The sequence below is a fragment of the Rhipicephalus sanguineus genome, chromosome 11, assembly GCF_013339695.2.
Source record: "Rhipicephalus sanguineus isolate Rsan-2018 chromosome 11, BIME_Rsan_1.4, whole genome shotgun sequence".
Lineage (NCBI taxonomy): Eukaryota > Metazoa > Arthropoda > Arachnida > Ixodida > Ixodidae > Rhipicephalus > Rhipicephalus sanguineus.
The window spans coordinates 40981641-40995510 of NC_051186.1; the positions used below are offsets into that span (position 1 = coordinate 40981641).

The 13870-nt window shown below is 45.6% G+C and overlaps 1 protein-coding gene across 3 annotated transcripts in view; it reads right to left on the reverse strand.

Moving 5' to 3' along the window:
- Nucleotides 1-5042: 5042 nt before the first annotated feature.
- The window catches only part of LOC119374112 (kinesin-like protein KIF13B), a 118987-nt gene continuing 110159 nt past the window's right edge, over nucleotides 5043-13870 (reverse strand). For all 3 annotated transcript variants that reach the window (XM_049420292.1, XM_037644180.2, XM_049420293.1), the window contains 4 exons: nucleotides 13181-13400; nucleotides 12014-12172; nucleotides 10879-11031; nucleotides 5043-10286 (listed from right to left, as the gene is read on the reverse strand). In XM_049420292.1, coding sequence (XP_049276249.1) covers nucleotides 10126-10286; nucleotides 10879-11031; nucleotides 12014-12172; nucleotides 13181-13400 — 693 coding nt within the window. In that variant the 3' untranslated portion in view covers nucleotides 5043-10125. The remainder of the gene's footprint in view (nucleotides 10287-10878; nucleotides 11032-12013; nucleotides 12173-13180; nucleotides 13401-13870) is intronic.

The following is a 13870-nucleotide window of genomic DNA, read 5'->3' on the forward strand; positions in this document are numbered from 1 at the left end:
GTTCTGTATTACTCGCTCATGCTTCCTCTGCACAGCGGCACAAATCTTACCTAGCCTGTGAGATATGCAATGAATGTAAGGAATACTTATACGACACGTTTTTTCCAATCGAATTTCTACAACCATGCTTTCATATGATTCATATGGTTTCATATCATATGGTTCAGATACATTCAAGCAAGAAAACGTTGGCGCTTAGCTCAGTGGTTAGGCGCTCGCCTTCGAAGCCTGAGGGACGAGGTTCGAATCCCAGTGTTGCAATGGAAGTTTTTTTTTTCTTTGTCGGCAGGAAGCATTCATATGGTTCAGATGCATTCAGGCGAAGAAAGCGTTGGTGCTTAGCTCAATGGTTAAGGCGCTCGTCTTCGAAGCCTGCGGGACGAAGCTCGAATCCCAGTGTTGCATTGAAAGTTTTTTTTTCTTTGTCGGTAGGAAGCATTGATATGGTTCAGATGCGTTCAGTCGAAGAAAGCGTTGGTGCTTAGCTCAATGGTTAAGGCGCTCGTCTTCGAAGCCTGAGGGGCGAGGTTCGAATCCCAGTGTTGCGATGAAAGTTTTTTTTCTTTGACGGTGGAAGCATTCATATGGTTCACATGCATTCAGGCGAAGAACATAAGTTGAGCCTTATCGTGGTTGATAAAGGCCTCAACTTTTTCGACTGGTTTTGGCCATCTATTGCTATTGCGGTGAGCCAACGCATCAGGGGAACCTTAGCGCGGAAGGAGCGCATGGTAGGCCTAAAGTCCCTAGATTTTTCCTTTTTACAGGGAAAAATCTAGGGACTTTAGGTAGGCCCATCGCTTCAAGCTGTGACGTCAGACAAAAGTTGAGCCTTATCGTGGGTGATAAGGGCCTCAACTTTTTAGACTGGTTTTGGCCATCTAGTGCGGTGTAGACAACGCATCAGGGTAACCTTAGCTCGGAAGGAACGCATGGTAGGCACATCGCTTCAAGCTGTGACGTCAGGCAAAAGTTGAGCCTTATCGTGGGTGATAAGGGCCTCAACTTTTTTGACTGGTTTTGGCCATCTATTGCGGTGTAGCAAACGCATCAGAGGAACCTTAGCTCGGAAGGAGCGCATGATAGGCCCATCGCTTCAAGCTGTGACGTCAGACAAAAGTTGAGCGTTATCGTGGGTGATAAGGGTCTCAACTTTTTGGACTGGTTTTGGCCATCTATTGCTGTGTAGCCAACGAATCAGGGGAACCTTAAGCGCATGGTAGGCCCATTGCTTCCAGCTGTGACGTCAGACAAAAGTTGAGCCTTATCGTGGGTGATAAGGGCCTCAACTTTTTCGACTGGTTTTGGCCATCTATTGCGGTGTAGCAAACGCATCAGGGGAACCTTAGCTCGGAAGGAGCGCATGGTAGGCCCATCGCTTCAAGCTGTGACGTCAGACAAAAGTTGAGCCTTATCGTGGGTGATAAGGGCCTCAACTTTTTCGACTGGTTTTGGCCATCTATTGCGGTGTAGACAACGCATCAGGGGAACCTTAACTCGGAAGGAGCGCATGGTAGGCCCATCGCTTCAAGCTCTGACGTCAGACAAAAGTTGAGCCTTATCGTGGGTGATAAGGGCCTCAACTTTTTCGACTGGTTCTGGCCATCTATTGCGGTGTAGACAACGCATCAGGGTAACCTTAGCTCGGAATGAGCGCATGGTAGGCCCATCGCTTCAAGCTGTGACGTCAGACAAAAGTTGAGCCTTATCGTGGGTGATAAGGGCCTCAACTTTTTCGACTGGTTTTGGCCATCTATTGCGGTGTAGACAACGCATCAGGGGAACCTTAGCTCGGAAGGAACGCATGTAGGCACATCGCTTCAAGCTGTGACGTCAGACAAAAGTTGAGCCTTATCGCGGGTGATAAGGGCCTCAACTTTTTTGACTGGTTTTGACCATCTATTGCGGTGTAGCAAACGCATCAGGGGAACCTTAGCTCGGTAGGAGCGCATTGTAGGCAATCGCTTCCAGCTGTGACGTCAGACAAAAGTTGAGCCTTATCGTGGGTGATAAGGGCCGGCCTCAACTTTTTCGACTGGTTCTTACCATCTATAGCCGTGTAGCAAACACATCAGGGGAACCTTAGCTCGGAAGGAGCGCATGATAGGCCCATCGCTTCAAGCTGTGACGTCAGACAAAAGTTGAGTCTTATCGTGGGTGATAAGGGCCTCAACTTTTTCGACTGCTTTTGGCCATCTATTGCGGTGAAGCCAACGCATCAGGAGAACCCTTGCCTCAGATTTCTCCCATTGAAGTACACCATTGACCAGAAAACGCAAGCAATGGGGAACGTATGGTGGTCTGTTTGCTTGATTGCTGGAATGTTTGCTTGAACTGGGCTCATTATCGCACACTTTCGTTACGCTGAGAACATTGTGGTGCGGTCTGTCGTTTTGCAGCGTAGATGTGCAGAGCGTCAAGCACCCAGCGCACCTTGGAGGTGCTTTCGATGTGGATGTGTATAAGCAAAATCGAGTATTATGGCGTTATGGAGTATATTACGTTACAGAGGAACGTCCGTCCCTCTGTCACTTAGGACTAAACACACACAAAAAAGGAAATAAATCTGTAAAACAAAAATTCACCGTGGCGCCGGGTTTCGAACCTGCGACCTTACGCTCAGAAGGAAAGCACCCTGTCCACTGGACAAATACCGGCGTCAGCAGGATGTCAGTATATCTGAACAATATGAATGTGCTGTATTGGCGATGCAAACACATTAAGGACACTTTAAAACTGTCACAAGTTGCGACACTTTTAAATGCGTAAGAGTTTGTATGCCGAATTAACGACAAAGCTGTGCAATTGTGCGCGCCCATCTCTATGTCACATAGAACGGATGATTGTAAATAAAAAAAAATCTTTCTTGGCGGTGTTGGGAGTCGAACCTAGCCCCTCCGCTCCAAATGCGAGCATCTTAAGCGTTAGGCTATACACGAACACTTGCAAGAGGCAAATGCATCTATATAAGCTATGTACCGGCGATAAAAAATAAAAATAAAGGAATAATAATAATAATAATAATAATAATAATAATAATAATAATAATAATAATAATAATAATAATAATAATAATAATAATAATAATGAAAGGATAACGCTTTCTGCGCCGTCTCAACGAGAAAACTCCGAGACCGCCCGTCCCTTTTGTCACGTAAGTGTATGAAACAATGAAGAGCTCGTTTCGCGGAAATTCCGGTGTCGGCGTCGTTCGTTGTGAGCAAAAAGAATCGAGAAAGACGCAAATCAATAATAAAAATATCTTCAGTTCGAGTGAGAATCGAACGCAGGCCTCCTGAGTGGCAAGATATGTGTTCTACCACAGAGCCACGCCATTTTTTTCTTTCGTTATTGCCTATATGTACATACATACAGCAGTGAAAAACAAATATATACCGAACAAAGAAAAAAAAACTACGCAAGTATCACAGTTTGCAGGCTTCTTAAAATTGCATCATCTGTAGAAGGCTTTCTACTTGATGAAGCCATTAAGGTACATCTTGCTGGACCTTTTGTGTTTCGAACCGGAAGTGCATTAATATCAGTATGGCACACCGCCATTTTCGTCTGCCATATACTGTGCAGGCCCAGTAACATATTATCACTCACGCTGAGGACTTCCAACATCGAAAGCATGGAGGCGATGCTTTTGAGAGGGGGAGTAATGACACGTGCATAGGTCTTTGTCTGTTGTGCGAGGCAGTTTTGCTATTTTGTGCGTGGCGGAGTTTTTTGGGCAGTTAGTAGAAGAGGAAAAAGACGTTCAGCTCGATTGTAACTGACGTGCTGAAAGCCGGGCTATTACTGACTTTCATTTTATTACCGTGACAATATAACTAGATCGAACGGTACCCCTTCCTCATTTTCAACTGGGAGAAATCTGATGCCGTAGGCGTCAAGGGGCAAATCCTTTTTTAATGTCCGTTTTGTATGAATGCGCCGTTTTGTACAGAGAAACGAAGAAGCGCATCTAATGATAGAGGCATGGCATATCGATAATAGTGGTAGCGCATGCGTGAGTGAACCGTCGATTAACTTGCATAAATAAAAAATCAATTAAGTGCCTTAACAGGTATCTTTCACGTAGACCCCCACGCGTGCAGAATAGATAGGTTCGCCTCTATTACCTGGTATGGGCAGATAAGTTTTTGTGCCTTCTTTCTTTGCCGCCACTGCGCGCCTCATCAGTTGTCCGTCGGCGTTTGTGGTGTCCGGACTTCTTTCTTGTGTCCGTGTTTGCACGCCCTGTCTTTTTAGAATGAATACTTACCAACTAGCTGAGCTCTCTGTTATTCTAGGCCGCACGTTCGAAGAAAAAAAGTACTCAAGGTCATGAGGCGCGCGTGATGAGACTTCTTTTTCCCGTGCCATATACCTCCCTGCTTAGCTTCAAGCGCATTCGTCGGGACGAGAGAAGGGAGAAAGCAATTGCCACGTGCGATCTGCAACTCCGCTCGTACTAAAAATTTCTAAAAATTATAAAAATTTTTGCGGCGGTCGATTCGTGAGGCAACTCCTTAATGAAGCCATTCGATGGTTACTTGGAAAAGTGTTGCAGGAGCCTTTTAATGCTACCACTACCCAAACAATACCCTGACAAGTCGAGCAACCACGAAGAGCTTATTTCCCAAGGTTCAATGCACATATCGGCCCCGTGGGAAGGAGGCTTGTGAGCCAAGCTGCTTGAAGTCAGGCTGCTCCTCCCACTTTTTTTTTTATCTCACTCGACGAGTCGCAGGTCAGAAACAATTTGCGCAGCTTGTTGCTATCGGTAGACAGTTCATGTCACAAGAGGCCATTGGTGCTGTTCGATCTGGACACTGTCGGATTCCGCCATATTGTCATTTCGCAATGGTGGAATTTTACGCCAATCAGAGAGCCTGTGGCAGCCCTGTGGGCCAATCAGAGTTGACCAATGGCGAAATTTGACAATGTCCAGAATAGCAATTGCTGCTCCGAGCTGCCATGGTTGCCAGTACGCAGACCAAGACGCAAATATCCGACGCAGAGCGCCAGAACGTGAAATGAATCAGGCACACGCATTTGAAACTATGTTGTAGGTATTTTATTCTACATGGATCCTTGACCAAATTTGATGGACTTAGTAGGCCAGCAGCAAGGACATCCGTCAGCAACATGATGTACACTTTTTAATCGCCACAGTAGTGCACCAAAGGAAACAAAGTAATGATTAGGTTTGTTTTGATTATACGTTGTGGACTATGACTCACTCGCACGTGAACTGCATGACTTTTCGTGTAAGCTAGGAGAGAGAGGAAACAATTTACTGCCTGCTGCTAGAAATGACTTTTTTTTTTGTGCACGACATTTGCTTCTAAGGGGAGGCTAAAAGCGAAGAAAGCGCAAGCTGTCCGGATTTTCTCCAGATAACATAGGACACGCACACGGCAGTCTTTCTTCGTTTGTCAAACCCGCCAGGCGTGTCCCTCTAATGCATAAGAGCTAAGACGAAGCATGATAAACGGACAGTCTGTGAATGATCACAACCGAGACGGTATACGTGCCCAATAAATACGGTTAGGCTTAGCTGTTGCAGCTTCAACAGCTACTCTGCCTCGCTCTCCGGACTAGCAGTGCATGGGGAAAAAATATGCCAAGATGCTGAGACAGCCCAAAAATGTGCTATACCAGTGATTTTTGTAATTTCACTGGAAAACGGAGCTCAACTAAATAACCGCTGAAAACATGCAGGACCAGCAACGGCCACCTGAAGTGGTAGGTTTTACCAGATGACGTGATAAAATGATGAAGTGACTCCTATTATATGCACACACATTGGACAGTATATTTCATTTTATTGTGTGTGTGTGTATGTGATCAGAACGGTCATAGACCTAACGCTTTATACAGAAGCTGCACACAAGGCCAACGGCAGCGACGTCTTACGCGAGCTCAATCTGATGAAAACGGTTAGAGAACATCACCGAAGCACTAACAGGGGCAAAGTCATACGATTATTGACTACAAATTTTTGACGGCTTTCCCGCTATTCTGTGCCTGTTCTGCACAGCTACAACATAATGTGGACATGACATTGCATGCGGCACAGTAGCAGCTGTCACAATGCTATCCTTTTGCCTTTCAAATACGTGAAAGACGTCTTGGAAGAGCAGTCGCACAAAGAACTTGTGTTACGTGCGTGCATTCACAAATACTGCTGCACAGATTTCTTACATGACGTAAAGTGTCACTGCATTCAGCTACTGAGGCTTACATTTGATGCTTCCAAAATATGCAACTTGTCTTTCCTTTAGTATTTGCATTTTGTACACAGAAAGATTTGCACTAAGCCTTCCCTCTCCATAACTGTGATATCATTAAAATTGTGTTTTTGCATCACGCAAGGTATCGCTACAGTTGACCTTTCAGGCTTACACACAATGCTGTCTTGAAAGTAAAACTTCACAAAAACATGTTTGCCAGGTTTCAAAGTAAGGACCTTCAAATGGCCTAAGCTTTTCGACAAATAAACACAATAAGAGATACAGCGTGGTCCAGAGTACAACAACCTTCGTGTGACGTTCCAGCGAACGAGTGGCATCCCAAGAAAGCTTGGCAAGAACAAAGCTCTGGTTGCCAAAAGAGACTGATCACATTCTGCACAACGAAACGCACAGCAGGCAGTCTGCGCTAAAAGAGAAACACTTCGCCCAAGCAAGAAAGCGATTGGGGGTCAAGTTTAAAAGCAGTCGCGTTCAAACTATGCAAGGACAACGTAACCGCGGAACGGTGCATACGTCATGGAATGTCTCTTTTTGTCAAGTGGGAATGCACAAAAAGCGTACACACATACATGTGAGCTCTCTTATTTGCGGAGAAGTCCTCCGATGGAAGTTTGTTGAGCGAAAAAAAAGTCAACTCAACGCAATAAAAAAAAAATCTTTCTTTTCACACTTATACACGATAGTCATCAGCCAGCTGTATTGCTTTCAGTCCTTGCTAGTGCCAAGGCTGCGAAGTGCTATGCACTGTACGAAAGCATCCTCATGTTTATCGATACCTTACGCTTCTACAAATACCCTTTTTTTCTCGCACCCAACAACTCAGGACCGAACAACTCGCGCCATGATGTCTCTGCAACAGCGTCGAAAAATAAACAAATACTTTTTTTGGACAAAGGAGTAACCGGCTTCAAATCTCCGCAAAGAGGCACGCTGTTATTTTAGTTTCTTTTTAAGGGTCAACAATACTTGCAGCAAAGATCAGAACTTTAGCTACGTTTGAATACAAACAAAGCATTTTCTTTTCACCAATGAAATGAGGAAGAATGGGTGTCTCTCGGTGTGTTCCAATCAGATCAGAAAGGAACCGGAATGAATGAAAAATGGACCTTAACCGTGACAGAGAGTTAAAAAAAAAAGAAAACGACGTCACTTTCCCTTAATATCACACCGGTGTGCCTTGGAAACAACGTGCTAAACGTGCGGCGAAAAACAAGTAAACGCGAAAAGCGCGGACGCCCGCCTCGTCCATTTATTTCTCAACCGCGAGCGTCGACGCTTTCGTATTTTTTCTATATAGTACACTTCGAAAAGCACGGTGGCAGATGTAAAGATAAAACTGCATGCGAAATCTACTCGTGCGCCATGTACACAATACGTGTATATACTTTTCTAAACTATGCCTATATGTGGACAATATACCTCTGTAATATACAACCAAACAAAACAGCTTTAACAAGAGATGCAAAAAAAAAAAAACCTAGAAATCTTTGGGAACAAAACAGAGTTACACCGAAAGAAAATGCACCTAGGAAAAAAAATAAAGATAACAGGACTCACTCAGAACAGGAACTCGTCGTTTACCGTAAGAAGGAGAGTGTTCCGACACATCTTGATCACAACAACGTACTCGACGAAAATGAAAAAGAAAAATAACGATTTAAAGAGAAACCCGCGAGCGTGGGAGCAGTTTCGGAAAGTCGAAATTTAAAGACAGCAAAAGGGTTAAATCCATTACTGGCCTCCACAAACGGCAAGCTTGCTGCAACAAGCACAAAAAACGTTCTCTCTTTCTGGCAAAAACCGTTCCAGCAAATACGCAGTGAAACCTTGATGCAATACACATGTGAACGGCAGACCAACCTCTCCTCGGAAGAAATAACGCAGGTTACAGTCGGTTTAACCAGGTGAGAAATGAACAATTCGAGGGAAGATCAGGCAACAGACAGCCGTTGCGGCCGTAATGACTTGTTGCGTCCCCCTTTCGACGAACGGCGGACTTCGTGAAAAAGGATAAAAGGCGTTAACGATGTGGAGCGCATTTCCTGTGTCTTTTGAGAGGCTCAGTGCCTATTGGGGTCGACGCATCTGTTTCACGCTTCGTGATGACTGCGCTGTTACGATCGCTGAAATCTGTCCTAATTGCAATAAGAGTTTCGCGTTAAGATTACTAGAAAATAAATCTTGTTATTTTCTGTGCGTACTACATTTCTAGCACAGTGCAAGGGAATAGACTGATAGATGGGTTTGCCTAAACTTAGTTTCCTTAAACGTTAAACGACCTCCTGGCCTCTTGTTTTGACCTAACGGTGGCATCTCAAATCTGCTGAATGGCAATGATTATTGATCCAATCCCTACAATGATACTGTGTTGAAAATGGTAGGTATAAATATACGTCGCTAAAACATATAACAGCAGTCACACACAATGACTGCCACAGCTCTAAAGCAGTCTCAGTCGAGCGGCACGCATACTCAAGAGTGTCGCAACTTATGTTGTCTATAAATTACATAAGAGTGAAGTAGTCATAAAGATAAAATGCTCTTCTCTACTCTAATTAAACGATGTGCAACTGGCATGCAACGCAGCTGGACTCGACAAAAAATAAAAAAAGCTGCAGTTTGCTATGTCTCAGAAAGCCAAGCCAAATCGTAAAAAAATTCACTCACAAACCACCGCTCCCTTGGTAGTTGAACTGCGGTGCCAGGCTTTTCTTGAGTAATTTTCGGTAGCAAAAATTTATGCTATCAGGTGAGCCCTTGCATTGTGGCTCAGATTAACAGCTCGGTCATTGCGCAGCTTTACGACAGACGCCATGGCATAGCATGGCACTGTGGTGATGATTCCACACAGGAAATGCGCTCCGAGTGGTTGCCGCAAAAAACTTTCAAAAGGCATTGCAAGAGATTACAACCGCCTCGAGCAGCACAGAAGAAAAAGAAATCGAAGAAAGAACATGCGAACACGAGAAGGAACACTCGAGGGGGATGGGGGCTGGGATCGGTGTACACTTATGAACAAATGCGAAGGGGAACATGTACAAAGGGATGACGTAATAATCCGGCACAGTGGACGTCGGCTCCCCCACACCTGCCACACGCGGTTTCCTTCGCACGGCTATGCGTTGAGCTGCATTTCAAGCCCAGTCGCGTAGTGTGACGGGCTGTCCTGCGGAAGTCGACATCATTGCACAACTCACGCTTCCGCAGAGTCAGCGTCGCGATGCAGCTTTCCCTCTCTTCCTCCTCCAAAACAGTGAGCAAATAAAACGCCAAAATGCCGTGACCTGTGTACTCGGTTCAACGGACGTCAAACAAGTTATTTCGTCGTTACGCCGTGCTAGCGCTTGAATCTCGCACGAGAACTACATCCCCTTGTTTCCTCCTACCAGCGGACGGTGGTGCTGGACCATTTGCTCGACGGAACCGCTCCGTCATCCGCCGTGTTTTCGATGACAGTTCTTTTCCGCGTCGGCCGGACATTTGCGGACGACGGTGATTCTCGTCTACTGTCGCTGGGCAAATTGGGCAAGTACTGAGGCCGAACGTGGTCCTGTACGAGAAAAAACAAAGCTACAGTACGCGAATGCCGTGCGAGGTCCGAGCATTAGGAAGTCGGCAATACGGGCTGAATTCTTTAAAAACCGCCGAACCGAACAGAAGTCACAGCATCGAGGTGTACATGAAGGTTAAGAGAAGAGAAAAGAAAAACAAAACAAGAAGAATCCAACAACAAAAACAGGGCAATGCCGTGAAGGAACCATCACAGAAAATTGCGGCGGGTGGCAGGAGGGGAGCGGCCGGGGGTTTCAGTGGACGCGATGCATGTATGCTTCGTCAGTGAATGCCTAGGCTGGCTCTGCTGCTGTGGGCAGTCTCCTCCTCACTTGTGGGAGCGGGGGCTGGACCTTGAAGTAGTGGACCGGATCATCTCGGAGGATACGCCGCTGCCCCGTCGAGCGACATTCTCCGTCGACCCTAGTAACACCCGGCTGCTCTGCAGGCTGCCCATGCTTCTCGACATGATGCTGTCCCGACCAGTTCCTGCAAGGAGGACATCATCATCATTATCGTTGTCAGACTAATCGACGTGAAAAAGTAAGTGAACTGTCGTGGATGAATAAGGGGCCCTGTGGTGCTGTGGGAGTGTCAACCAAACAGACAAGAAAAGCTACTTCGTTATTTGTCTATCAATGGCTGCCAAATGATGCGAACTAAATGAAAATGTCAGAAAAGGACTAAGAAGCTCCGTTTCTTACTATGCAGGCAATGCGACATAGGCTATTTTATTATTTATTTATCTGACCTACAGTCCAAGCAGGAAAGGTGACAATAGGCCCACACGATAGAAATAAGCAAGACAATTAAGGATATTATGCAAATGAAAAGCTGAAAAACAACCACTAATACGAGATTAAGATGTGGATACAACTATGCAATTCCATTCTGCTACAGCACCATGCAATTGGTACAAGACATAGAAGCCTCACTCAATATATTTCACGGTAAAGAAATTTTTCATTTCAGACTCTTTCCAAAGAATGATTACTACGTACAGGCAAGAAGCGATATGTGCCATGGCACACCATGTAAACACGACAGCCGTGCAGGGAAAAAAAAATGTTGTGTAACGCACCCTTGGCAGAAGCGGTGGCAGCCGCGGAAGCCCGGCTCTGTCGTACCATGCGGCCCCTCTTGTCCAGCACCAGCTTGTCGGGCCTCACGAACACTCCATACTTGGGCTTGCACTCAAAGTATCGCACACCTCCCACAGTGCCATCATTGCGCCCTGTGTCATGCAAAAAAGAAAAAGCAAGGAGACAAGAGTTTGTGCATAACATTTGACCAAAAAAGGTTCAGTTCAGCCTGTTTTATTTCAATAGTTGACCATTTTATTTCAATATGCATCCTAGTAAACTCAAGCAGCAAAAGTTATGGGCGAAATAGCTAATTGTTTACCAGAACTCATTACTTTAAGAGCAGCAAAGTTCACTCAATTCAGCTGATCAATCACAAAACAACAGTGTCAGGGTATTTCGCGAGTTTGAATAAAGAGGACCAGAGCATTGTATCTTTAACACAAGGGAGTGCAGTGTTAAATAACATAAACACTCCCTGACACTCGTGTCGAGCTGGCTAGCAACCAAAAAAGCACACAGAAGGAAAGGACCCACTTCAGACATCCACAAATGCAAAAGAGCCCGGTAAATTATCCATTTCTAACTTTGTTGAATCCAACAAAATCCTACATACACAATAACTTTACTGAGTCCTTATGGTAACCGAGCCTATAACTAATGTGATATCTGTCAGGTAGAAGTGTAGATAGCTGGGCCAGTTGGTATGGATCCATGGAAGTAAGCAGCGCAAAGAGCACACTTCTGCAATTTATTTCTAGTACATTGGGTTCCAGTGCTTGTTCTTTTCATTCCTCCCTTCGTGTGTTGTCTTGCTTTTCGTGCTGCTTACTTCCACGAATCCATACCAACTGGCCCATCTATCTACACTTCTGTATGTTTACAGTGCAATATGCTACAATTTGGTGAAGGAAATAGAACGCAAAGACAGGGACAGGTCTGCCTATGTCCCCGTGTCATGGACAGTCCAGTGTGAAAGAAGATGTGGACAGTCTAGTGTGGAAGAAGAAGATGCCAACAGTTTAGTGTGAAAGAAGATGTGGAGAGGGCTGTCCATATTTTCTTCTTTTTGTCCACACGTATCCCTGCGCTGTACGTGTAGTTTGGAAGGCTCGACAAGGCAGACAGACGTACCTGTTGGAGTGTCCAACTCCACACCGACCCAGAGACCGGGCGAAAACTGCGTTGGCCCCAGAAAGGAGACCACGCCCGTCTTGTTGTACGGGCTGATCATGACGCTCTCGCCCAGCACCATCCACGCGGGGGCCGTCCAATCGACTGTTGAGGAAGTGTCTGTGTTGAGAAAGAGAGAGAGAGAGAGAAACACAGGTGAAGTAGGGCGCGCCAACTCCCGTGGCAGGCACGTTTTTTCTTTAGGTACAAAACACGAGGATGCTCATTCCCGACGTAACCAGTGTAAACAATGCAGTGAATGAGAGAAACATAGACTTGGATGACTCGCAACTGCGAGCACGTCAAATAAAAATGCATACAGACAAGTGCACACACAAGCAAACACATGCGTGCATTTATTCCTTCGTTTGTATCTCGACATGTGTTTTGATGGACACAGAAAGATCAGAGAAATAGGTTGATTATGGTGAGATGTACCAAAAAAATTTAAATTTCATTAGTCTTGTGTTGATTTCTGGTGCTCTATTTGAGTAATTTACCAATACAGATGAAATGATTCGTTTCTTTCTAGTGTTCCTTCATCATCACTAAGCGTTATGCATAACATGGCAGTGAACGCAGGTTACATGTGCTCTGCAAGGAGCGAGAGCACCTCCACTGGCAGCCAGTTTCAGTTGCCTGAAAGTCCTGTGCTCATCTTTCTGCTTATTCCGATGTTTAACTGTCAATTAAGGACCCGCAAAATAAGAATGCATTTCGAGCGAAACTCGTTCAGTCAAATTTGCACATCAAACATGCAGAAGCGTAACCCGAGGGACATCCACATGTCACTTCTTTCTGCATGTCACTCAATTTCAGGACCTCTTTTAAACGTCGATCATCTTATTTATTTATTTCTTAGCGGACTTATCAGTTTATTGAGTGCACAAGTTTATGCGAGAGAGGTCACGCAAGATTGTACAGACCATAAAAAAATCCTAAAATGCAGGAGTAAATGCTAAAGTGCAAGAGCAACAAGATACTGCAACGGTGATATACACGACTGCCACATAGATTAGTACATTGAACTAGATATACTCGTCAAGGAAAGACAAATAATTTATAAATACACCTTTTTTTCTGCTCAGATGAGGTAAAAGTGTCAAGAAAGGGCAGCGCAGCACTCACCTAGTGCCTCGTCACTGGCCGTACTGGCAGAGAGGTTTTCGTCGGACGAGGACGAGGAGGTGTGGCCGATGCCGTCGGCCGGTGAGCCGGACCGTGGCAGGTTGAGCTCAGGCACTGAACTGGACATGTCTATGCTGGCCGGAGTGCTGGCGGCCGGATAGGACTGCCTGTGCTCGGGCTGGCCCGAAGCGGGTTGGGACCTTCGCTGCACTATTTGGGTCTGCAACGACACACGATGCCAGTCGGCACAGTCAAACAGCTCGCTTCCGTAAAGGGTCACTGCAATGCTTCACGAACACGGTGAGGAAACCTTCACTATGCGTAAACAATGTCGGCACGAATGCATGTGCCAAACTTTATCCCACAGCTCAAAGCAGAGTGGGCAGCGAACAAATGCGTGTTAAAAACATCTTAGTCGAAATCAAGAAGAAGAAATGGGCATGGGCAGGGCATGTTGAACGAAGGCAAGATGACTGCTGGTCATTAAGAGTAACAGACTGGATTCCAAGAGAAGGCAAGCGCACGAGGGGGAGGCAGAAAGTTAGGTGGGCAGATGAGATTAAGGAGTTTGCGGGTATAACGTGGCTGCAGCAAGCACAGGACAGGGTTAATTGAAGAAACATGAAATGGGCCTTTGCCCTTCAGTGGGCATAGTCAGGCTGATGACGACGATGACAAAGCAGAAAGCCT